The sequence below is a fragment of the Macaca nemestrina genome, chromosome 13 (assembly GCF_043159975.1).
Source record: "Macaca nemestrina isolate mMacNem1 chromosome 13, mMacNem.hap1, whole genome shotgun sequence".
NCBI classification, from domain to species: domain Eukaryota; kingdom Metazoa; phylum Chordata; class Mammalia; order Primates; family Cercopithecidae; genus Macaca; species Macaca nemestrina.
In genome coordinates, this window is record NC_092137.1 from 26,563,458 (window position 1) to 26,589,106 (window position 25,649).

The following is a 25,649-nucleotide window of genomic DNA, read 5'->3' on the forward strand; positions in this document are numbered from 1 at the left end:
TCATCCCATTTGGCTTGGTTCCCTGCTATGACACGGGTTGAGATTTGAACTATTCCCTCAAAAAGATTGCCACCCCAGCCTGCTTGATGACGCTGGCACACGGAAGCCCTGGAATGGGCAGCTCTTAATAAAAAGTACCGTGTATGATCCTGCATTTAAAAAGTGATGATCTGGTGGGCTCAGGAACAGGTTTTTCTTTTCTTTTATCTAATAAACAATATTCTAGAGGGGAGGGTGGGCCCAGGACAAAGTCATACTTCAGACCAGCTCCCTCCACTGCTGGAGGGGGTTCGATGCCAGTGGTCTCCCTCGAGGCTGCCACGTCAGGTATTTGCAGCTACATCAGCATCCCCAGAAGTGAATCCGAAAGGAGCTGAAAGAAAGAGTCCCATGAGCCACGTGAGCCCGCAGGTCCAAGGGGCCCTCTGACTCCTGGGTTCACAGTAGTCCTGGAGGCTCCCTGGCCTGCATCTCATGTCCCTTTCTCTGGGCGACAGCCACTTTGCAGCTGTCCCAAAGCGACCCCAAACCTTCTCTAAGCTTCTTTCAGCATCACCACAAGGCAAAGGCAGGGCACCAGAAGGAACCTTGTGGTGCTCGCATCAGTGGAAAGAAATGGAAGAGATTCAAAGCGAAACTCCAAGCAGTCAGGGCGCCAGCTTCATTACGTGCTGGGCTGTGACAGAACAAGAGGAGTTACCTTTGGCCGGGGTGGTCCCAAGTGTGCATCCTTTTAGAGAGGGGCCACCCAGGCCACAGGCCCTAGCAGGCCTGTTGGAATGAGGAGCCCCCTCCTCATCCAGGCAGTCAGAAGAGGGGAGGACCCCTGACCATGGCCACTCGGATCCTGTCTCTGGGGATTTGGAGTCAGAGCTGAGGGGTGTTACTTAGGAGTCACTGAAGGTCACTCAAGACCGAGGAGGTATAAACTTGACCACGGCAGGGAGGCCATGCATGGTCTTGTGTCTGACAAAGCAGAGACAGCTGGTGCACAGCACCGAGTGAGCGTGGAAGGCTAATGGGAGGCAGAGACATTGGCACAGAGGGACCTGGCAGCCCCGGGCTCCTGCCCTGGTGCTGGCTGAGTCTAGCTCTTAGTTCTGTTTCCCTTCATCTGTAAAAGCACCTTGAGTGGGCACACGTGAAATCAGCGTGCCTCTGAGACCAGGGGCAGAGTCGGACCCAGGAGCAGGAGACGCCAGCTCCACCCGGCTCGTCCTCCATGGCGCGCACTGCCTCCAGGGGGCATGCATCTCCCAAAAGCGGCAGCACCCCAAAAAGACTTCAACATGGCCAGGGAGATCTGGAGATGGCCAATCTTCTCAAGGACGTTTGGGCCTCAGAAGACCCTTTGGGCCCCTCTTGCTCTAAGAAATAGAATTGGATGCTTCTCTCATTGTTTCTTTTCTTCTATGAGCTCCACCACCAGCATCTTCTGATTCCCCCTGAAACCGCCAACTCCCAGTTGGCTGCTGGAGGCAGTGGGGTCATCAGGAGTCCAGTGGGCCTCAGGAGAAGCACAGAGGTGTGTCGGCTGGCACAGGGAATGCTCTGAGGTTGGAGCTGTGATGTCATTCTCAAAGCCTGGGATCCAATCCTCTCCTCTGCATTTTAATACCCCAGGGTTACTTAATTTCTCAGAAGCTCCAGTTTTGCTGATTCTGAAAGAATCTGCAAAGTATTCTGGAAACTCAGCCTTCTTGGGAAGACTGAGATGTCCCATGGGGTGAGGAGAGATCGGGGGGCCCTTCATGCCCCCCCACCCACTCTTCTGGGCCGTCCCGCCCCCTCCAGAATGCCTTACTTCATGAAATCCGGAGACTTGGCCATCGCATGTTCAAACTCTGAGAAGGACAGCATGTTGTCATTGTCCAGATCTGACTCACTCAGGACCTGGCCAGGGAGCACAGAAGGTGGCTGAGTGGAACCCGGTGTCAGGCAGTGAGGTGGGGCACGGGGTGGAGGGGAACGTCACATACCAGGGGCTCTGCCACATGCTCAACACTTGTCTCCCAGGTCCCCTGACCCCAGTGACCCCACAGAGATTAGGTTACGTGCTCCAAAGCTTTGGACCCTACTGGCTGCCACTCACTCCTGGGGCCTCCAGCACCAGCCCAGCAGTGAGAGAACAAGAGTGTCCCCCACCTGCCCCGCCAACCAGTACACACAGGGGCTCTGCACTACAGGGGGCCCAGGCAGGCAGGGAGGTGGTGGTGACTCCCTCAACAGTGCTCATGGTTTTATCTTCCTTCTAGTCCCCATCGAGACTGGAAATGCTGGACACTTGTCATGTTCTGAAAGCCGAGATCCATGCCCTGACTTGAGTTCGCGGGGCCGTCTTTGTGTTTGTCACTCCGGGACACCTGGGCACTGTGTTGTGCTGAGACAGTGTGGGGAGGGGATGTTGAGATGGGTCCCTCTGAGGCTAAGCTGCTGTTGGCCCACCACTGGCAGTCCCTCTCATGTAGGGAGGTCCCTCGAGTGGGTGGGTTGGGCTCAGTGTTCTGGGGACCCTGGACAGGTCTTGGAGGAAGGACAGAAAGTCGAGGGGCAGTTGCCTCCCTCTGTGTGCCCATTCCTCAGGGCACCCTGAGCTGCCTGTCCCCTTGGCAGCCCCCAGGGAATGTGGGCACCAAAGGCCAATGTGTCATCAGACTCAGACTGGCCCTGGATCTCCTCCCAAGAGGGTGGCCTGACATCCGGGGGCTTTGGGTGACAACGCGGCCCCTATCCCCAGCCCCAGCCACCAGCTCCCAGCCCCCAGCACACACGTGGTTCGTGAGGTCCATCAGCAGGTCCTCAGACATGTCATCACTGTTCAGCAGCCGCAGGATGATCCTCTGCAGGTCCTCCTCATCAATGAAGCCATTCTCATTAAAATCTGCAAAGAAGAGGCCAGACCTGCATTAGAGGGAGATGGGCGCTGAGTAGGAAGAGGACTTGAGGAGTCCTGGGGGACACAGCACCAGCCAGGACCCCACAGATGCCCACTAGCCTCTGAGAGGCCCCCCAGAGCCCAGCTCTCCCAGGCGAGTCACACATGGGTGCTCAATAACCTGTCAGAAATACCAGTGGTAGTAAGTATTGATCGTGTGTGTGCTACATGCTCAGACCTCTCCTGGGAGCTTGAAGTCATTGAATCTTCACAATCAACCTTTTATTAGTCTTTTACCAAAAAGAAACTGAGGCACAGAGGGTTATATGGTTGCCAGGCAGAGTGGAGCGGAGGGCGGCCTGGATCTGAAGTTGGAAGGCCTGGGTGCCAGTCTCTGCTGCTGTCCAGATGCAGTAGCTGTGTGATCTGGGCATGTGCCCTCACCTCTGCAGTGAAGTGGGGACAGTGGTCCTTGTAGCCTCTCCACAGAGGAGCTAGCCATACTGACCCTGGCTGTGCCTTAAAGTGTTAAGGGGACAAGAGGCAATATTCCCTCCAACCCCGTGCAGCCTCCTTCCTGAAATGGAGTCCAGAAATGGGCAAGAATAGGCACCATTTCTTCATCCCAGGCAAGCTACAGCTGTCAGAAAAAGGGTAACGGGACAGGGAGCCTGCAGACCATGGCGGGCTCCATACATTTCAAATCCCCTCTAAAATAGCCCAGGAAGCTGCCGTGGCCCTGGTGTGCCCAGAGGGTTCTGGCCGCGGGGAGCCCTGGGGACTCTGGGTGGGTGACAGTGGGGGTGGCACCAGGACTTCCCGTACTTCTGGGGGCCGCACTGACTCCCGTGTGTGCCGGCTGCTGCTTCCTCAACTGCAGCCACAGCCCAGGGCCCCTGCCTTCCAGGACGGCGCTCAGAAGTGCCCACCGCCCGTCCCACCAGTCGGGGAGTGCTGCCCTGAGCTTGGCCAGGCCTTGGGTCCTCCTTTTAGGGCCATAAAATATGGTCATTACATAAACCTCCTGAGCACTGAACAGCCAGGGTCCACCTGACCCTATTTCCCACAGAGCCACCTTGAGGGGTGTCCTTTATCCCTCAGGGCTGCCTAAATCGGTCTTCTCAACAGGCCTTGGAAGAGCATGACCTGGAGGGACGGCGGGTGGAGGAGGTGCCGGGCCACCAGTGGGCAGAGACCGAGGCACCCTGGGGAGCCAGGGACAGCGGCAGAGATGGAGTCACCCTGGGATGCCAGGCAGGGACAGCGGCAGAGGAGCCACTCTGGGGTGCTTGGCCAGAGTGACTGGCACGGTGTGATGGGAGCAGAGGCTGCGGGGAGGCCTGAGCGGAGAAGTATCAGGGGTTAAGTCTGGAAGGTGGGCGAGTTGTGAAGGCCTTGAATGGCAAGTGAGGCGATGTCCGGCATTCTCAGCACCGCTCTCCCAGAGCTCCCAGCACGATCACCCAAGCCCCTCACTGGGTGGTAAACACAGCTGCCTGAGTGAATTATAATAATCACCACCACAACAAGCACAGATGTTTTTGCTGTGGCCAGGCAGTGGTCTAAGCGCTTTGCAGTTCACTGCATATAATCCTTCAGAGATGATGAAACTGAGGCATGCAGAGATTAAATAACCCTACTTACCTCCTTAATCTTATTTCAGCTCATTGCAACCTTTAAATCTCACCTATAGGCTAATGAATGCCAAATGTATGTCTCCACCCTGGGTTTCTCCCCGAACTCCAGGCTCACATAGGCACCTGCTTTCCTGCTCTTACCCAATAGTCCCTCATATTCTACATGTCCAAGCCCAGGCTCCTCATGCTTCCCTCCCCAGCCCTTACCCCTAGACCTGCTGCACTCACAGCTGTCCCCTCCCTGGGAATTGGGACTCTTCGGGACTCTTCCAGCCACTCAGGCCAACCTGGAATCACCCTTACCTCTCTCCCTTGCACCCCACAGGTGATGGGTTGGCAAATCCTCCCAGCTTCCCCCATTTCTCATGCACTACCCCACCCTAGCCCGGCCACCATTGCCTCTCTCCAGCTCGCCCTGGCAGTCTCTTGCTGAGCTTCCCTCTTCTCTCTCTGCCCCCTGAAGTCTACTCCCAGCACAACAGCCCAGGTGATCTGTTGATTGTCATTCCTTCCTCATTGCCCTCTTCTTGCAGCCCCGTCTTACCCAGAGCAGAATCCAGGTCCTGATCCCCAAGTCAGCCCGCCGTCACTCTGCCTCCTTGCTCAATCAAGCTGACACACTCTTGCCTCAGGGCCTTTGTACGGAGGCTCCCCCTCCTCGGGACACTCTCACCTAGAGATCCTCTAGGTCTTTATTCAAGTGTCAGCTCCTTCTAGGCACTACCCAGTGCCTGTGTAAACATGCACTTCCTGCGTCTTCCCGGCTTTGTCCTTCTCCCAGCACAGAGTACTCCCCAACACATTATGTGTTATTAGCTCATTTATCTCCCTCTACTCTAATATCAATTCCACAAGGGCAGACATCTTTGTCTTTTTGCTCACTGCTGTATCCCTAGTTCCCAGAACAATGCCTGGGACAGAGTAGATGCTCAATGGCTGTTGTTGAATAAATAATGAATGAATTACCCAGGGTAACCATTGGTAAGTGATGGAGACAGGATTAAACCCAGGCAGTCTCACTTGATGGAAAGTCTATGTTCTTAACCACCCTTAACTGCCTTTATTGCAATAAAGCGCCAATCTTTCATGGGCAGAGGATCACCCAAAACAATCACTACATTTGCCAGCCTCTCTTGCTGCTAGATGTGCCCGTGTGACTATGTTCTGGCCAATGAAGTATAAGCAGAAGAGGCACAGACAACTTCTGGGACCGTCTATAAAGAGAAGGTGTGGTCCTCTGGGATAATTAGGTGACCTTGGGAATGAAGGATAAAGCGACAAGATAGGAGGACCTGGGATCCCTGACACTGAGAGCTTTAGAACCACTGTGGGTAACTGGCCAGGCACGGTGGCTCACGCCTGTAATCCCAGCACTTCGGGAGGCCGAGGCGGGTGGATCACGAGGTCAGGAGATCGAGACCATCCTGGCTAACATGGTGAAACCCTATCTCTTCTAAAAATACAAAAAATTAGCCGGGCGTGGTGGCGGGGGTCTGTAGTACCAGCTACTGGGGAGGCTGAGGCAGGAGAATAGCGTGAACCCGGGAGGCGGAGCTTGCAGTGAGCAAGATCACACCACAGCACTCCAGCCTGGGTGACAGAGCGAGACTCCATCTCAAAACAAAAACAAAAACAAAAACAAAAACAAAAACAAAAAGAACCACTATGGGTAACTATCTCTTGACTTCTACATATTAGATAAATAAATATATAGCTTTCAGCAATCTTGAAAGCTATCTTGCTTAAGCCCTGCTACCTGTGGTATCCTGTCATTGGCCACCAAATTTAATTCTAATTCATTACTGAGTCTCAGTTTCCTCATCTGTAAAATGGGAGTAATAACAGTACCTCTGCAGAGTTGCTGTGGAGATTAAATAAGAAAATACATAGACATCACACAGAATATAGAAGATATTCCGTATAGAAGGTTAGATACAAATAAGAATAAGCATATTAGTTATATCTAATAAGCATCTTCTATACTAAGATATCTTAGTATATATAGTTATTGTCAATACTTGGTAACTATACAACGCTGTAACTTAGTATAGTCATATCTTTTATACTAAGAGACTCAATTCTACATCACTTGATGATTGCTAAACACTAAAAGTACAAACCGAAGAGGCTTTATAAACCCACCTTGAAGGAAAGGAACTAGAGAGCTATATTGGTTTATACCAGTTTCTATACTCATTTCTACTAGAGAAACTAAGGCCCAAGTTTGCTGATGTCACAGGGTCCTTTGGTGGCAGAGCCAAGACTTGTCTCTGTTCCCCATGGCAGGATATGGGTATGGAAGATGTAAGTTCCCCTCACTCCTCCAGCAGTGCCCATTCCCTGGCTAAATGCTTGTCAGTGCCAGGACTGGAGCCTCTCTCCCTGCACAGGCTCTGCTATCACCTCCATGGGAAATGGCTCAGAGCAGGTGAAGGGGGTGGAGGGACCAGCCCCAGGGCCTGGAGATGGTGGACAGCCACAGTGACACACTGCACTGCTGCTGGGAACTCTGCAGCCTCTCTCAGAGACCCTGCGGTGTCCCCAGGCATCCTGCTGGCCCAGCTGTTCTATGCAGAGACTGCAGCAAATGACATGGCTTTGGCCCCAAGCCATCTGGAAACAATAATTTGCTAGAGTAAATGTAGTCCTGGACAGTTCCCCTCCTTTGGGGGTGGCAAGGGCAGAGAAGCTGGGGAGGAGTTGGGGGCTGAGAGCTCTGGGAGGCTGACCAGCCCAGGCGGCCTCTGCAGTCTCAGACCACTTGGGAGGGGCTGGAGCCTTCTTCTTGCTGTCTCCCAGCAATGCTAGGAGGGGCCCAGAGAGCTGGTGGAGTTGGGAGTCAGCCTTCAGGCCCCCCAAAGACTCTGACCATCATCACTCGAAGTCTCTGTCATTCCTACTCCTTGCAGTTTCCCAGGACTTTTACAGAAATCAACCTGTCTGGTGGAGGGAGGGAGGGCTCCTTTCACCGTGACTTTCATGAGAACTGAGGTTTCTTCCTTTGCCTCTCCCCAGCCACCTGCACCTGCAATGGCGTCAGGCCCTGGGAAGGTAGGAGGAGATCTGCCACAGGTGCTCCGGTACCTGCCTGGGGATAATTCCTAACTGGTGGAGGCTGTGCTGACGGGAGCAGGAAGACATTGCTGGGATGGTGGCCTCTCACCAGTGGAAACTCTCCAGAGGTACGGAGAGAGGAGATTGATCAGTTGGAGACCAGAGTGTCTCTCAGAGCAGGACCTGGAGCCCAGTAGGTAAGCTCCAGGGAGGTGTGGCTGTCCCTGCTGGCTGCTGCCGCTGCCTCTGCCTCTGCCTCCTCTTCTTCCTCTTCTTCCTCTTCTTCTTCTTCTCCTTCTCCTTCTTCTTCCCCTTCCTCTTCCTCCCTTTCCCCTTCCTCTTCCCCTTCCTCCTCCTCTTCTCCACCTCCTCCTTCTTCCCCCTCCTCTTCCTCCTCTTCTTCCTCTTCTTCTCCTCCTTCTTACTCTTCATCTTCTTCCTCTTCTTCCCCATCCCCTTCCTCTTCCCCTTCCTTTCCCCCTTCCTCCTCCCCTTCTCCTCCTCCTCCTTCTTCTTCTACTTCTTCTTCTCCTTCTTCTCCTTCTTCTTCTCCTTCTTCTCCTTCCTCTTCTTCTTCTCCTCCTCCTTCTTCCTCTTCATCTTTTTCCTCTTCCTCCCCTTCCCCTTCCTCTTCCCCTTCCCCTTCCTTTTCCCTTTCTTCCTCCCCTTCTCCTCCTCCTTCTTCTTCTTCCTCCCCTTCCTCTTCCCCTTCCTCCTCCTCCTTCTCCTTCTTCTTCTCTTTCTTTTTCTCCTTCCTCTTCTTCTTCCTCTTCCTCTTCCTGCCCTTCCCCTTCCTCCGCCTCCTCCTCCTCCTCCTTCTTCTTCTTCTTCTTCTTCTTCTTCTTCTTCTTCTTCTTCTTCTTCTTCTTCTTCTTCTTCTTTTTCTTCCTCTTCTTCTTCCCCTCCTCCTCCTCCTCCTCCTCCTCCTCCTTCTCCTTGACAGAATCTCACTCTTGTTCCCCAGGCTGGAGTGCAGTGGCACAATCTTGGCTCACTGCAACCTCCACCTTACAAGTTCAACTGATTCTCTTGCCTCAGCCTCCCGAGTAGCTGGGACTACAGGTGCCTGCCACCATGCCTAACTAATTTTTGTATTTTTAGTAGAGATGGGGGTTTCACCATGTTGGTCAGGCTGGTCTCGAACTCCTGACCTCAGGTGATCCACCCACCTCAGCCTCTCAAAGTGCTGGGATTACAGATGTGAGCCACTGTACCCAGCCCCTGCTGGATTCTTGGCCAAAAGCCATTCTCCTGTCTTTCTTACTAACATAACTGCAGTTTCTTTTCAGGATGACACCATGTCCAGCTTAAAATGTGTAGCTGGATGTTTTAAGTCTCCTTTGCAGCTATGGGTAACCAGGTGACATAGTTCTGGCCAATGAAATATAAACCAAAAATGCTGGCGGGGGCTTCCAAGAAAGCTTATGAAAGGAGAGTGGACTTATCTGCACTTTGGATGTACTTTTGTCTTGATTCCTTTTCCTATCACCTTTTCTTCCTGAAATGAAGATAAGATGTCTTTGGGCACAGAACCCATGTTGTGACTATGAGGATAACGGTCCCTGACTGTTGGCAGAATAGGAAGTCGAAGGAGCCTGGACCCTCAGTAACCTCCTGAAGCCATTGCCCCAACTCTGGATGCCTGACTCTAGACTTTGTTTTTTCTTTTTTGTAATACCATGGCCACTGCTCCACATTACTGAATGCAACCCTAACTCCTGCAGCAGTTTAGAGCAACAGCTCTCACAGTCTGCTGCTCATTCGAGCCATCCAGGGAGCTTCCAAAAAGCCCAAGCCCGGGACATACTCAATACCATTCCATCAAGTCCCTGGAGCTGGGGCCCAAGCATCTGTATTTAAAAAAAAACAAAAAACAAACAAAAAAAAAAACCTCACAGGTGATTCAATGTACAGCCAAGTGTGAAAAGCAGTGGGTTAGAGCAATGCTTTTTAGACGTTAAAGCGCAGAGGAATCTGCTGGGGATCTTGCTAAAATGCAGATTCAGATCCAGTGGGTGGAATGGGGCCTGGGGCTCTGCATTTCTGATAAGCTTCCTGGGAGTGCTGATACTGCTGGTCCGTGGACCACACCGCGGGTAGCAAGGGGCCGGAGCATTGAGTTCCATCTTTGGGCTTTTGCTGAGAATCATCACCATGACAGTTACCATGCCTGCCTTCTCCTTTCCCTTTCTGCCTCCTTTCCCCTCTTTTTTGATCCCTCTTCATCCTTCACTGTGGACCACTCCCTCCTCGACTTATTACGCAGGCTCAGGATCCACGTGTCCCATCTCTAATCTTGCTGACAGCTCTGTAAAGAAACCTTCTGAGCCCTGAGAGAATTCAGGTTCGTCTGAGTCTATTTGATGAAGCTTGGGCGTTTATGAGCCCCTGGGCGTCTATTTGCACAGCTGATTTGCATGAAGGCTTTGAGCTTTTTGTGTTTGTGCTTAGGCTGGAGGAAGGAACCTATATGCTCCAAAGGGCCTGGAGAGAGTCGGGGGAGGAAGATACAAAGACATTGTGGGGGATATTGCGTTGTCTAGTCCTTGACCTGCCCTGAGGCTCTCAGTCTGACCTCTTGGGACAGTGAGTGTTTTCCCCACGTCACAGCTGAACACGATTTAGCTTGTGCCTTGAAGCCCAAGGAGAACCTGCTGCTCACCTCTCTCCTGAAGGGTTTGAGTGTTTTTGTTTGTTTAGCTCAGGAAACCACAGACAGTCAGCGGAGGAAGACGTCTTTTGTGGCCTCTGCCCAGCCTACGCTCTACCATCTCTGAGAAGTGTCCCCACCCCAGTGGCAGGCCTCTGGAGCCATGCTTGTTTCACAACTCTGCTTCTTTTTGGCTGCAGGTGATTGGGCAAGGCTGGTCACCTATCCCAGGGGAAGCTAGATCATTGGCTGGGTGAGAAAACAGAGGGGAGAAACAGAGATGCTTGTGGCTACTCAGAGTGAAGCCTGCAGCCCATGTGGGGGCCGGGGAGTCATCTTTGGCCTGTGGGCACAGAGGCATAGCAAATCTGCAGAAGGAGAAGGAAAGCCCACAGAGAGAGGCAGAGACGAGAGACGAGGCAGCCGTGGAGAGGAGACCACAGCTGTCTGGCTTCTTGACTCTCATCCAGCTGTGCCCCAGGGCCCCAGGAGTCCTGCCTCACTTCCACCATGGGCTCCATAATGCTCTTGGCAGATGAACTCTAGTGACCTCTCTCCCAAGAGCCCCACGTCTTGGTGCTCAGGCTTTTGTATAATCCCCGACTCCCTTGAGTATGGGTGGGAACTGTGACTTGCTTGTAACCAATGGAACTTGGCAAAATTGATGGGCTGTCACTTCCACCAACACGCTGTCTTTTATGACTCCATCTTGCCAGTGGGGTGACTCAAGAATCTCTCCTCCTGGCTGTCTTTAAAGAAGCAAGTGACCAGGTTGAGAGGCCCAGGTGTCCAGGAGCTGAGGGCAACCCCCGACTGAGAGCCGGCAAGAAGTTAAGGCCCTGAGTCCTGCAGACATAAGGAAGTAAATTCTGCCAACAACGTGAGCAAGCTCAGGAGCAGACTCTGCCAGTCAAGCGCCCTCCAGGTGAGAAGGCACCCCAGCCGGAAGCTTGATGGCAGCTTGTGAAACCCTAAGAGGAGGACCCAACTAAGTCATGCCTGGACTCCTAGCCCACAGAAACTGTGAGGTTACTAATGTATGTCATCTAAAGCCTCTAAGCTTGTGGTAATTTCTTACACAATGAAAAACTCATCTAGTGCTGGTTCTTATCAGTGGCTTTTACGTAGGTAAGTTTCTGTGGTTTGCAACCTAAAGACTCTTGGCTAAGATGGGAACACCAAGCCTAGGCTGGCATCCTCCAGAGGAGCGACCCCAGCCAGAGGAGCACTGATGGGGGCTTGAGCCAACACAGCTGCCACCTGTGGGAGGCCTGGCCGAGAGGAGCAGCGGCTAGAGGGCTCCAGCTCCCTGGATGCATTGGGATCCCCCTAGAGACTCCCAGAAATACTTGGGGGAAGGAAGGAGGAAAGCTGGTATAGACAGGTGGGGCCTACGAAGCCAACTTAATTTGGGTATGTGATTTAATTTCTACATATCCTGCTTGGAGTTCACCGTAAATCTGTGTCTTACATCAAATGTAGGACATTTGGGGCCATTAGGTCTTCAGATATCTGTTCTGCCACATTCACTCTCTCCTCTCCTTCTCAGACTCCACCTAGATACATGTTAGAGCTTTCTATTGTCCTTCATGTCTCTGAGGCTCTGTTCTCCTTTCCCTGAGTAGTTTTTCTCTCTGTTCTTCAGATTAGGTTATTTCTATTGATCTATCTTCAAGTTTCCTGACTCCTCTGTTATCTCAATTCTCCCGTTAAGCTCATCCAGTGAATTTTTGTTTCAGATGTCTTTTCAGTTCTATATTTTCCAGTTGATTCTTTCTTATAATTTCTGCTTCTCTGCTGAGATTTCCTATCTTTTCATTTGTTATGAGCAGTTTTTACATCCTTGGGCATGAATACTGTGATGATTAATGGTATGTGTCAACTTGACTGAGCTAAGGGTACCCAGATAGCTGGCAACACATTCTTTCTGGGTATCTCTGTGAGGGTGTTTCTGGAAGAGATTAGCATTTGAATCAATAGACTGAGTAAAGATCCACCCTCACCAACTGGACATTGTTCCATCCATGGAGGACCCAACAGAACAAAAAGGTGGAGGAAGGATGAATTCATACAATCTGAGCTGAGACATCCATCTTCTCCCATACACAGACATTGATGCTCCTGGTTCTTGGACCTTCAGAATGAATTACGCAACCACCTTTCTTAGCTTTCCAGCTTGCAGACAGTGGATCATGGGACTTCTCAGCCTCCGTAATCACATGAGCCAGTTCCTAGAATAAATCTCTCTCTCTTTCTACATATATATGTGGAGATAGGTGTGTGTGTGTATATGTAAGTGTATATATATACACACATGTAAACACACACAAATATATACACACACACATACACTCATATACATATACACGCATAAATAGCCTATTGGTTCTGTTTCTCTGCAGAATCCTGACTAATACAGTTATAATAGCTGTTTTAAAATCTTTATTAGCTAATTCCAACATCTGGGTCATGTCAGTCAGTCTCCATTGTTGAGAATTCATCAATTAAAAAGTATTTTTGTACATCGTGTACAATTTTGAATAGCTTCTTGGACATTATAAATGTTTTGTTGTAGAGACTCTGTATTTCTCCAAAGAGTGCTGAATTTTTGGTTTTAGCAGGCAATTGATTTGGACTCAAAGTGCAAACCCTGTCACTCGTGGATCTGGTTAAAAGGTAGTGGAAGCTCAAATCTCAATTTAGTTCTTTTATCCTTAGCTGAGCTGCTTTGACTTTGCCCTCGTGTTTGTGGTGTAGAGGTCAGAAAGATATACGGGCATAGTTTACATGCAAAATTTGGACTCCCTTTCTCTTTCATAGGCTCTCCCTCACTTTGCAGGGGCTGTGTGTGCCCCAAACTCTCGGCTCTTCAAGTCAGAAAGAGTCCAGTGTTTCCATCAGCCTGCATGAGTCCAGTGTTTCCACTCACTGAAGCCTACTTTCAGGACAGAAAAGTTAAAAATAAAAAAGGTGGGTGAAGGAAAACCCATCTTCTACCGTTTCCTTCTTCCAGGCATCAGCTCTCTCTAGAACACATCTCGCTTTCGATAGCTTTCCAATATCATCAGCTAGTTGATTTTTGTATTTAGTTTAGAGTTTTATAGTTGCTATCTGCAGGAGTGACCATATGATAGGAGTTTACTCAGCCATTCTCAGGAGGGAACTCTGTGATTTCACGTGTGCTTACTGAATGCTGAACCTGAGGACGTACGGGATACAAAAATATTAAGTCCTTTTTACAGATGAAAAAACTGAGGCCTCGTAAGTCCATCTGGCTTAAAGCTCTTCTACTGTCTTCTAACCACATCCCACTTGAGTGAGGCAGAAATGAGATGGAGTCCACCATGTGGAGACTGGGGAGGAACTGGCAGGAAAGGAAGGAACGTGAGATGCAAATGAACAAGTCTAAATGTGCAAGTCCTTTGGGGCCAAAGAGTTATCAGGATGCACTAAAGACTTGCACCTGGTTTGTTTGAAAGCATCTTAAGACTTCTTTCTTTCCTTTTGATTCCTTTTGAGAATTCCCTTGCATCCCAGCTGTGCTAAGCGGACATTTGCCTGGTGAAAAGCAGAACTTCAGCAGAGTCTTTTGACTACCCGAGACAGTCAGAGACCAAAAAATGTCAAAGGACCTCAGAGATTATCTCTCTCTATCCCTTCATTTTACAGATGAGAAAACTGAGCCCCAGAAAAGTGAAATGATTTGTCCAAGATTGTTCAAATTTCCTATCCAATGCTCCTTCTGCCAAATAAGCATAAATCCTTTACATGCATATGTGGTTCTCTCTCTCTCTCTCTCGCCTGCCCACACACCACACACTAACACCAAATATCAAGGCCAATGACTCCATTGCTCTCTGATGACATGGAGGGGAGTCTATCCATTGACGCTGTCATTCTCAATCTTTTTTCTTTTCACTCCATGGTACATGCAAAATATGACACATACCCACAGATACCCCAGCAAACCCCAGTTAACACCATCCATCAATGAACTGATGATGGAGTCCAGATATGGTATGTTGTGTATGGCCCTTCCACCCGTCACCCCTCAGTCCCCCACAGCACCTACCATAGATGCGAAAGGCATACTCAATCTTCAGGCTTGGGCAGGCCTGCTCGCTGAACACAGATGCCATGCCCAGCACATCTTCAAAGGAGAACACACCTTTGTGGGAGAACACCCTGCAGATACGGTCTCTGAAAGGGTTGACCTGTGGGTGAGGAGGGAGGAAAAGGGAGGAGGTCTATCAGGTTCGGGGCTGTGTCTCCCTGGGCCTCTCTCATCTGTCACAAACACTGTGTCCTGGGTTTGAGATGAAAACAACAGACACAATCTAAATCTCAGAGTAGATGGTGGCTCACTGAGCCAGGACCCTGAGCATGATGGGATGCCGGGGATGACTCTTGCAGATGGATATGTGACTTCACAAGATTCCTGCAAGGACACCACAATTGAAGATAATAGTTATAATGAAAACGCAAATGAACAAGAGAATGTCAGAGCTGAAACCTTTCCTACTCTAAATACAAGTCCTTTTCTATGGGGTAGAAATCATGAGTATCCAGGCAGACATAACAAGAAGCCCTGCATCAGTTTTCTTTTCCTGTGTTCAGGCAGGTGCAAGGCAAGCCAACAGGCTCACTGCCCAAGCGCACAGCCAGCCAGGGAATGAGATACCAAGCTTCCTTTCCCAGGGGACCTCCCTTTGTCTTTGCTGGTAGTGATGGGAGGGAGGTGGTTGCCAGGACACCAATACACTCCTTAGATCCATGTCACATGACTCTGCACACACACACACACACACACACACACACACACACACACACACACAGCATGTCTTATAGAGACTGAAAACAGGGCAGTTGATGTGGTAGCTGCTGGTAGCACGAATAGTACCTATGACACAACATGTGAGCACGTTGGAAGATGCAGAGAAAATATTGCTGAAGATACAGAGATATAAGTATTCGAACAAATTTCACACTGTGAAAGCTTTGCTAAATAGTTAAATAAAGGTATAGATTTTCTAATATGGTTTTCCTAGATTCTGTATGTGAAAAACCACATTTCTGCAAGCCACTAAAGGAAACAGAGACATGGACTGAATAGTAAATGAATGTCTTTAATGAAAACACCATTGCTGGGGAAAGGTGAAGGTACTCACGGAGGGGGTGGCTGCTCCATGATGGAAAAGAGTTCTGGGGTGAGGGTGCAGGATGGCGACACATGCTAAATGATTTCCCTGCAGGATTTCCTGCAGGCTACTGCAGTCAGGAAGGTAAGCCCAGAAATACCTAAAGTACAGCAGAAGGCATTGAAATGGTTCTTAAAAAAAAAAAAAAAAAAAAAAAAAAGAGTTAAAATATAGTAAAACTGGGCCAGGCGCGGTGGCTCATGGCTGTAATCCCAGCACTTTGGGAGGCCGAGGCGGGTGGATCACCTGAGGTCATGAGTTCGAGACCAGCCTGGCCAACGTGGTGAAACCCTGTCTCTACTAACAATGCAAAAAAAAAATTAGCTGCGCGTGGTGGCGCATGCCTATAATCCCAGCTACTCAGGAGGCTGAGGCAGGAGAATCGCTTGAACCCGGAAGGCAGGGGCTGCAGTGAGCCCAGATTGCGTCATTCCACTCCAGCCTGGGCAAAAAGAGCGAAACTCCCATCTTAAAAAAAAAAAAAAAAAAAGTAAAACTTATACAATGATTTGTAATCAGAAGGAAAGTGAGTATGAAAATCTTATGAAAATCTTCTGAACCACATGGAGGTTTGCTGCTTAGCTCTTGGAAGAGTTCTTAAAAGCACTATCAAACTTAAAGATGAGTTATATGTTTTCCTGGCACAAAAAGACAAGTGTTCCAAATTTGCTGACCTTTCCATGGTGACAAGTAACTGTTGGCAGTATGCTACCTAGCAAATATCCACCAGAAAATGAACTCAATTTCATTTGACTTTTCAAGGTAAAGGTGACTCATTTTAGTGTTATTGCTTTTCTAAAGAAACTCATGCTTTGAAGAGAATATTTTTAAAATGGGATTTTTGTGGTTAAAAACATGTGTATCACCTATAGAAATGCTTACATTACATACTTGAAAATATAGAAACAGACTCTTCTGACCTGTTTGGAAATTGTCCAAATAAAGAATGTCAGTGGATTTTGAATCCATTTGTTAAAAATATAAAAATGTAATACTTTCCACTTAGTGTAAGAACCACTGACTGATGACATAAGGGAAGACAGACAGTTACTAGCTTAATTTCAATCAAAAGCTTTTAATTGGTGAATGGGGTTGAAAATCAATGCCGTGATTTAAGACATACAGCCCATGATACATTTCCTCTCTTTGGATCAGTTACGACAGCTATTTAAAAAAAAAAAAAAAAACCTGAACAGAACCAGACCTCTGAATGGCTCTAGCTCAATCTTAAAGCAAGATTTCAAAGAATAATTAAGCATATCCAACCACATTGCTTTCTCTTACAATATTATTAGTTATATGCAAACAATAGCATAGTGCAAGGAAGAAATCTTACTATACCTATTAAAGGGAGAATTGTTTGTTAAATATTTTATGTAGTTTTTAGCTTGTCCTTAATTTTTTTATTTTGATATTGCATCAGCTTAGTATAGTAGTAAATGTATACAGTTTATAAATGAATATATACGTATGATGACTACATGTTTCTCATTTTTTAACATAATTGCTGGGGATTTGTGATCTAGGCTAACCTGCTTATCTCACAGATGTGGAAATGAGGCCTGGGGAAGGGGAAGGACTCAGCAGCAAGTGGGAGAGCCGGCCTGAGACCCAGGACTCCTGAACCTGTCCTGCCTTATTTCCACTAAGGTGCCTGGTGCCAAAAAAAATCAAAGGCCAAGCAGCGGCCATTAAAATATAGAAAACCTTGGAAATGGATCCCTCTAAAATTCTTACTTTACTATAAAGCATTTTTTGGCTGAGCGTGGTGGCTCACACCCGTAATACCAACACTTTGGAAGGCCAAGACCAACAGATCACCTGAGACCAGGAGTTCGAGACCAGCCTGGCCAACATGACAAAACCTCATCTCTACTAAAAATACAAAAATTAGTAGGGTGTGATGGCACGTGCCTGCAGTCCCAGCTACTTGGGAGGCTGAGGCAGGAACATTGCTTGAACTCGGGAGGCAGAGGTTGCAGTGAGCTGAGATCATGCCACTGCACTCCAGCCTGGGTGACAGAGAGAGACTCCATCTGAAACAAACAAACAAACAAAAAAAGTGCAAAAACAGAATCTGGATTGAAGTTAAAGAAATGGTTCACAGCCTAGGAGAACTCAGTGGCCAGCTAAAAATGACTCTATGACTCTGTCACTATGAAAGTGAGAGGCACAGGAGGGGGCCACGGGACCAAAGGCTGCAGAAGGGAGAAGGTCAAAGAAGATGGAGCTGACACGGAGCCACTGGGCTTGGGAAACAGGGAGGAATCCGAGTATGGAGGAGGGGACACTGTCCCTGGGAGGATGGCAGGGCAGATGTCAGGCCACAGGGCTAGGGCCGAGCTCACCAGAGCTGCGTTTGGGTCCTGGGGACCCAGGAGTGGCTAGTATAGTTCGCTTTGAGGCCTGGCAGGCACCTGCCAGGAGAGTGTCCCAGGGCTGTCTCTGTTCCAACAAGGTGCAGCTCCCTTCTCCGCCAGGGTCCTTGTCTCAAGGGACAGCCCAGGTTATGAGCACCCCTGCGACAGAGCAGCTCCAGTCAAAGGGGCACCGATAGTGCTGCAGGAGAGTTGCTAAGGGCAATGGTGGTGCAGCCGCATGTCCCTCCCTGCTCTCCACCCTGAGCTAAAGGCCAGCTCAGCCAGTGTCCTCGGATCTGGTTCAGTCCAGCCCCAGGCAGACAGAAGAGCCAAGAAGCAGAAGCTGGAAGAGCAAGCCTCATTAGAGATCACAGGTCCAGTTTACTGGATTCCAGATTTTTGATGCTATAACTTTAACAATTTGAAATCTGAACCAATAAATTTGGGGACCTATCCAGAGAGTTATCATCTGTATGAAATTTCACACTTATTCAGAAGTCTTCAATTCTCCAGAGGAGGAAGGAAGTGACAGTTGACAAAGCAATACTTCCATTTCAAGAATAACATGTACCCTGGTTTGAGGGCGTTTTGAACAAAGGGAATACAAACATGTCAGTATAGCAATTTATACAGGTAACTCGTGTGTGATCTCCATCTATGCGTGATTAAACTAAAGTAGATGAAAATAAACCCCAAATGCTGGGAGGTTTTGTGGAAATAGAAACTACAGTTTATCAACAATAAAAAGATTGCAGTCCCTGCCAAAAAAACTAAATTTTTTCTTTTTTTAAAGATCTTCTTAAAGTTATTGAACAAGAGATTTGATTTGAAGATGAAAGTCAGAGGAAAAATATTTGGACCTAGCTTAAAAATATCTCCTCACCATTTCTCCAACTAGCGCCTAGTCAAAAAAAGCTTTTTACAGTTGCTGGAAAAAATTCACACAAAAATACACTAGTGACTCAATGATGATGTCATTGATGCACTTGGACTTTCAAAAGCTCATTAAAAAAATCAAACAGTATTAATTTATGTAAAATTTCTCATCTTTAAATTTCTTTATTACTAGTGTTTCTGTTTTCTTTTTTTATTTAGACTTCATTTAGCGTTTTTATTTTCTAATCATACTTTATTTTGTGCATTGTATCTGTTCCCCACTCTTATTAAAATAATATGATTGGCTGGGTGCGGAGACTCACACCTGTAATCCCAGCACTTTGGAAGGCAGAGGTGGGCGGATCACCACGTCAGGAGATCAAGACCATCATGGCCAACATGGTGAAATCCTGTCTCTACTAAAAACACAAAAATTAGCTGGGCATGGTGGCGTGCACCTGTAGTCCCAGCTACTCAGGAGGCTGAAGCAGGAGAATCACTTGAACCCAGGAGTCAGAGGTTGCAGTGAACTAAGATCGCGCCACTGCACTCCGGCCTGGCGACAGAGTGAGGCTCTGTCTCAAAAAAAAAAAAGAAAAAGATATGATTAATGTTTATTGACTGGGCGCAGTGGCTGCTGGGCATGGTGGATCACTCCTGTAATCCCAGCACTTTGAGAAGCCAAGGCAGGCAGATCACCTGAGGTCAGGCATTCAAGACCAGCCTGACCAATGTGGCGAAACCCGTCTCTACTACAAAATACAAAACTTAGCCGGGCGTGGTGGCGGGCGCCTGTAAACCCAGTTACTCAGAGGCTGAGGCAGCAGAATTGTTTGAACCCGGGAGGCAGAGGTTGCAATGAGCCGAGATCATGCCACTGCGCTCCAGCCTGGGTGACAGAGCAAGACTCTGACTCAAAAATAAATAAATAAACAAACAAATAAATAAACAAATAAAATTACATGATTAATGTTTATATTTTAAACATTTTACACAGATGTAAAGCACTTGTCAAAGCGGTAGATGAAGGTGTCTGTTAGAGTGGTACAGAAGACGTCAGCTCTTCCTCAGTCTTGAGTGGAAGCCTCAGTTTACCTGAAGCACCCTCTCACTGAGAAAGCACTGCCCAAAAAGTCCCTCATGGCTGTGTCAGGTTAGGTGAGCAGAGCCCAAGTCCTGGGAGAAGGGCATAACAAAACATTTTGTATTTTAGTGCCTTTTAAAACTCCCCTCAGATATACTTATAAGTTAGAAGGCTCAATATTATTAATGTTGATTCTTTCCAAATTGATCCATAAAGTTAATGCAATTCTAGTTAAAGTTTTCCAGCCGGTCCATTTTGCAGGCCTTGACAAGCCAATTCTAAAGTTTACATGGAAATGCAAGGGTGAAGAACAGCCAAGTTAATCCTAAAGAACAATAAAGCTGAAAGACTTATACCACTAGATATCAAGATCTAGGCTGGGAGTGGTGACTCACACCTATAATCCCAGCCCTTTGGGAGGCTAAGGGGGGAGGATCCCTTCAGTCCAGAGTTTAAGACCAGACTGGGAAACCAAAAAAAATTAAAAATTGGCCAGGTATGGTTGTGCATGCCTGTAGTTCCACGTACTCGGGAGGCTGAGGTACAAAGATCAATGAGCCTAGGAGATTGAGGCTGCATCGAGCCATAATTGTGCCACTGCACTCCAGCCTGAGTGATAGAGTGAGACCCTATCAAAAAAAAAAAAAAATCTATGCTAAAGCTTTAGCAATTAATGTGGTATGGTATTTGTGCAAGGATAGACAAATAGATCAATGGCCATAATAGAGACTCCAGAAACAGACCCACACATATATGGCTACCTGATTTATGACAAAGACAACACGGCAATGCAGTGGGGGAAGGGGCAGTCTTTTCCATAAGTGGTGTTGGGTTTAGTGGACATTCATATGGGGAAAAAATGAATCTTTATAATCCTATCTTACACCATACACAAAAATCAATTCCAGATTGATCATAGGTCTAATATGTAGGACTAAAATAAAACATTAGGTAAATATCACAGGAGGATATCTTCATGATCTTAGGGGCAAAGACTGTTTAACAATATACAAAAGCACAAACCATAAGAGAAAACTCATAAATTGGAGTATATTAAAAATTTTCAAATTACATTGCTCAAAATACATAATTAAGACAATGAAAAGGCAAGCCATAATAATCACTAGGTACTTCCACAGGTGAATGGATAAACAAACCGTGGTACGTTCATGCAATGGAATACGACTCAGCAATAAAAACGAAGAACCATTGATTCATGCAACAACATGGATGATTCTTCAATGTATTTTGCTAAATAAAAGAAGTCAGACCCAAAGGGCTACATATTGTATGAGTCCATCCCAGAAAATGTAAAACCATAGGGTCGGAAAACAGATCGTAGTTGTCAGTGGTTGTGGGAGGGGGAATGAGTTGACTACAACGGAAATTTTGGGGGTCATGGAACTGTTCTCTAGGGTGCTATGGTACAGATAGAAGCCATGCCTTTATGCATTTCTGGAAACCCATAGAACCGTACACCACAGAGTGAACTTTGCTAGATGCAAATCAAAGACAATATGGGATGGTAGAGAACCCAGGATGGAATGCAGGTCATGGCAAATAAAACCAACTGTATTATGAATGCATGACAAAACCTCCCTGAAAGGAGGGGAAGAAGAGGAAGTGACCAAGTAACTTTGGAAAGTGGTGTTTGACCAGGTACGTAGGCTAAAGACCAAAATAATATAAATAAACACTGTATTCTAGGGAGTCAATTTGATTCTTACAGGGTTATGGATTAGCAATTCTTACTACAAGTATACTATGATTGAACAAATACATAAATAAATAAAAAATAAGTTATAAGTAAGATAAAATAACTTATAAAGAAGCAAGAGGGAAGGTTAGATATGGTACTGGATTAGTCAGAGACATCAATATGAACTAATGGGCATTTTATTATATGTACAGATGGATAGATACAAAATAAATATTGATGTGTAGTATACATGGGTTAGTATACATACCTATATTTTCTAGCTCTGTCTACCAAATAACTTTACTGTGGAGAAACTTGGAAATACTACCTTCACCAAATGATCAAGGTTAATATCACCAGTAATAGGTAATGTTGATGTCAGGTATCCCCTGGTATGATGCAATGAGAAGGGCGGTTCAGGCCAGGTGCAGTGGCTCACGCCTGTAATCCCGAGCTTGAGTGGCTGCAGCCGGAGGCTCCCTTGAGGCCAGGCATTCGAGATCAGCCTAGGCAACATAGTGAGACCCCATCTCTAAAAAGATTAAAATAAGCTGGTGTGTTATGTGTCCGTAGTCCTAACTACTTGGAAGACTAAAGCAGGAGGATCACTTGAGCCCAGAAGTCCAAGGCTGCAGTGAGCTATGATCGCTCCACTGCAGCATGGGCAAGAGAGCAAGACCCTGCCTCTAAAAAGTGGAGTGGGGTGGGGGGTTCACTTCTGTGGAATTTGCACAAATCCATTACTTCTGTCTAATCATGAGAAAACATCTGACAGACCTAAGTTCTGCAAAAACACCTGGTCTGTGCTCTCCAAAAAATCATGGAAAAGCGAGACTGAGAAACTATCACAGATCAGAGGAGCGAAAGACACACGATGACTCAATGCAAGGTGGGACCCTGGAGGGGATCCTGACACAGATCAAAAAACATGAGTGGAAAACTAGTGAAAGCCAAGCAAAGTTTGTATTGCATTAATACAACACAAGCATTAAGTTTTATTTCTTAGTTTTGAAAAATATAATAGGTATAAAAATATCTATATAAAAATATAATAGGTATGCAGGTCCTGTCCACCTTTCACCCAGCTTTTCCTGATGTGAATACAGGGCGACAGGTACACAGTACTTGTCTTACTAAACCTTAAAAGCTGGACTTGAAAGGATCAAAGATTTCAGTAACAAAACAGCATCCAAGAACAAAACTCAGTAACATTTAAATGAATACAACAAAATTAAACACCTAACCATACAAAATTTACAGTGTTTAGCATCCAATAAAAAATTATCAGTCATGCAAAAAAAGAAGGAAAATAAGACCCACAGCCAGCAGAAAAATCAGCTAATGAAAACAGACCCATGCTTATGCCTGTAACCCCAGCACTTTCAGAGGCCGAGGCAGGCAGATCACTTGAGCCCAGGAGTTCGAGACCAGCCTGGGCAACATGGCAAAAACCCCAACTGTATTTAAAAAAAAAAAATACAAAAATTAGCCAGGTGTGGTGGTGTGCCCCTGTAGTCATAGCTACTCAGGAGACTGAGGTGGGAGGATCACTTGAGCCCAGGAGGCAGAGATTACAATGAGCCAAGATTTCACCACTGCACTCCAGCCTGGGCAACAGAGCAAGATCATACCTGAAAAAAGAAATATGAAGAAAACTACATCAATGCACAGCCTAATCAAACTGCTAAAAAGCAGTAATAAGAAGAAAAATCAGAGCTGGGCATGGTGGTTCATGCCTGGAATCCCAAAATTCTGGGAGGCAGAGGCAGGAGGATCACTTGAGCCCAGCAGTTCGAGACCAGTCTGGGCAGCACAGCAAGGCCCTGTATCTACTAAAAATAAAAAAATTACCTGGGCATCGTGGTGCACGTCTGCAATCCCAGCTACCTGGGAGGCTGAGGCAAGAAGATTGCTTGAGCTCAGGAAAACAAAGCTGTAGTGAGCTATGATCATGCCACTGCACTCCAGCCTGGGTGACAGAGCAAGACCCTGTTTCAAAAAAATAAATAAATAGAAGAAAAATCTTTCTCCAGAGGCAGGAAACACATACATAGAGGGGAACAAAGATAAAAATGACAGTAGGTCTCTTGTCAGAAACTAAGCAAGCCAGAAGACAATGGAGCGATATCTTTAACTCTCTGAGAGAAAGAAAAAAGGCTCTTATTCTACTCTTCTATACCCAGCAAAAATACCTTTCCAATCTGAAGGCAAAATACTCTTTTTTTCCCCAAACAAAAGCTGTGCGAATGCATCAGCAGTAGACCAGAGCTACAAAAAACATAAAAGGAAGGCCTTCTGACGGAAGGAAAATTCCAGAAGGAAACCTGTATCTGCACAAAGGAATGAAGAACATTAGAAATCATAAGTAGGTGAGTAAACATAAAGGGTTTTTTTCCCCTCATTTTAAATCCTTTTCAAAACGACAAATTCACAATTATAGTTGGAGATTTCAACATCCAATGATTGATAGAACAAGCAGGACTTCTAAAAATCATTAAGGATATGAAAGACTTAAAAAGACTACCAATCAACTGGACCCAATTGATATTTTACAGAACACGCCACCTCACACAGCAGAATACACATTTTTTCCAAGTGTATTTGGAATATTTATCACGGCAGACCATATTCAGGGTTATAAAACCAACCTCAATGAATTTAAGAGGATTTAAAGCATACAGAAAATGTTATCTGAACATAACAAAATTAAATTAGAAATCAATAATAAAAAGATTCCTGAAATCCTCAAAGTCAAAGAAATCATGAATAATTAGAAATTATTTTGAACTAAGTGAAAATGAAAACACAACATACGAAAATTTGTGGTATTCAGTGAAAGCAGTGTATACATGGAAATTAATAGCATCAAATGCTTGTATTTTTTTTTTTTAAAAAGAAAGGTTTTTAACGTTTGTTCAAATGAAAAAAAAAATGTCCTTCACCCCTTGTTGGCAGTGGGTCACTGGGGGAAAGTGTCTATCAGCTGGTGGATGGTGGAACCCATTCCACCCTGTGCTCCTGGGCTTCCTGCAAGTGGCTGCCTGGAAGAAATGGAAGAGCTTATCACCACCCGCAGTGGCTTGGATGCCACAGGTAGATGAGCTTGTTGGACTCACCTGCGAACAGGGGAATGGACGCCCTTTCAGGGAAGGCTCTTCTTCCTTTATCCCATTGCCTAGGAAGAATTCCTAGTTCTGGGTCTGAACCAGGATTCGCCCTTCAGCACTAGAGTAGCTCTACCAGAAGGTGGCAGTGTTGGGTCAGCGTCATTCAGTCAGTTCAACAAGAGTGAGCACCTACTGTGTGCAGGCTGTGACGCCCTTGCAGGCAAGTGGCAGGGTCGATATTATCACTTTATTTTACAAATGCAGGGTTGATATTATCACTTCATTTTACAAAGAGAGGAAACAAGCCCAAAGAAGGAAAGCAACTAGCCAAACGAAGGTCAGGACTCAAATTCTGAATTCAAATGCTCAACTACAGTGCTACTTTTGACTCCATCGAGCATTTAATTAACTGTTTCCTGAGAAAATGTCTCAAAATCACACTCCCACCTACCATGCAGGCGGGGTTTGAGGCATCGCCATGAGTCCGTGACCCTGCCAGCCCACAGTTACTCAGAGAACAGGCCAAGGGCAGGGGAGAGGCGTGGGGGAGGGCGAATGATGTGGCTTCTTCCACTGGTGATGAAGACACAAAGCTCATCATCTGAACTTCAAATCCTTGCCGCAAATGCATCAGGGAGAGGTACTGAGCAACAGACACTGCGCTGGGTCCTGGGGTGCCCCGAAATGATGCAGACGCTGCCGCTGCACTCCAAGAAGCTCAGCCGAGGCACTTACCGATGTCTCTTCAGAACCAGACAGCGTGGGGAAGTGTCTCAATCAAGTACACACAAAGTGCTATGAGAAGAGTTAGGACAGGACAGTGAGGCTGGGAGGCAGGACGGACAAAGGGCTCGGAAGGAGAAACCAGGGAGAAGACAGAGAGGGGAGCAAAGCCGAGGCCAGATCAGGAGGGGAGGGAGATGTGGTGGGATTCAGGGAGAAGCTGTGCAGGGGAATGGGAAAAGAGGCAGGGCTGGAGAACTCCCCTCTCCTCCTGCGCCCCTCAAGCTGTCTCTTTCCCTTCCGGGGAATAAAAATGTGAAGGAGGAGAGGGCAGCAGTGGGGTTTAACTTGTACCCTGAGACCCCTCAAAGACTCTTAACTGGTTG

At 47.1% G+C, this 25,649-nt stretch overlaps 1 protein-coding gene across 5 annotated transcripts in view; it reads right to left on the bottom strand.

Moving 5' to 3' along the window:
- Positions 1–188: 188 nt before the first annotated feature.
- Positions 189–25,649, bottom strand: part of LOC105479782 (calcium and integrin binding family member 4) — a 60,928-nt gene continuing 35,467 nt past the window's right edge. For all 5 annotated transcript variants that reach the window (XM_011738039.3, XM_011738040.2, XM_071076404.1 and 2 more), the window contains 4 exons: positions 14,289–14,430; positions 2,772–2,881; positions 1,805–1,893; positions 189–373 (listed from right to left, as the gene is read on the bottom strand). In XM_011738039.3, the coding sequence (XP_011736341.1) occupies positions 343–373; positions 1,805–1,893; positions 2,772–2,881; positions 14,289–14,430 (372 nt within the window). In that variant the 3' untranslated portion in view covers positions 189–342. The remainder of the gene's footprint in view (positions 374–1,804; positions 1,894–2,771; positions 2,882–14,288; positions 14,431–25,649) is intronic.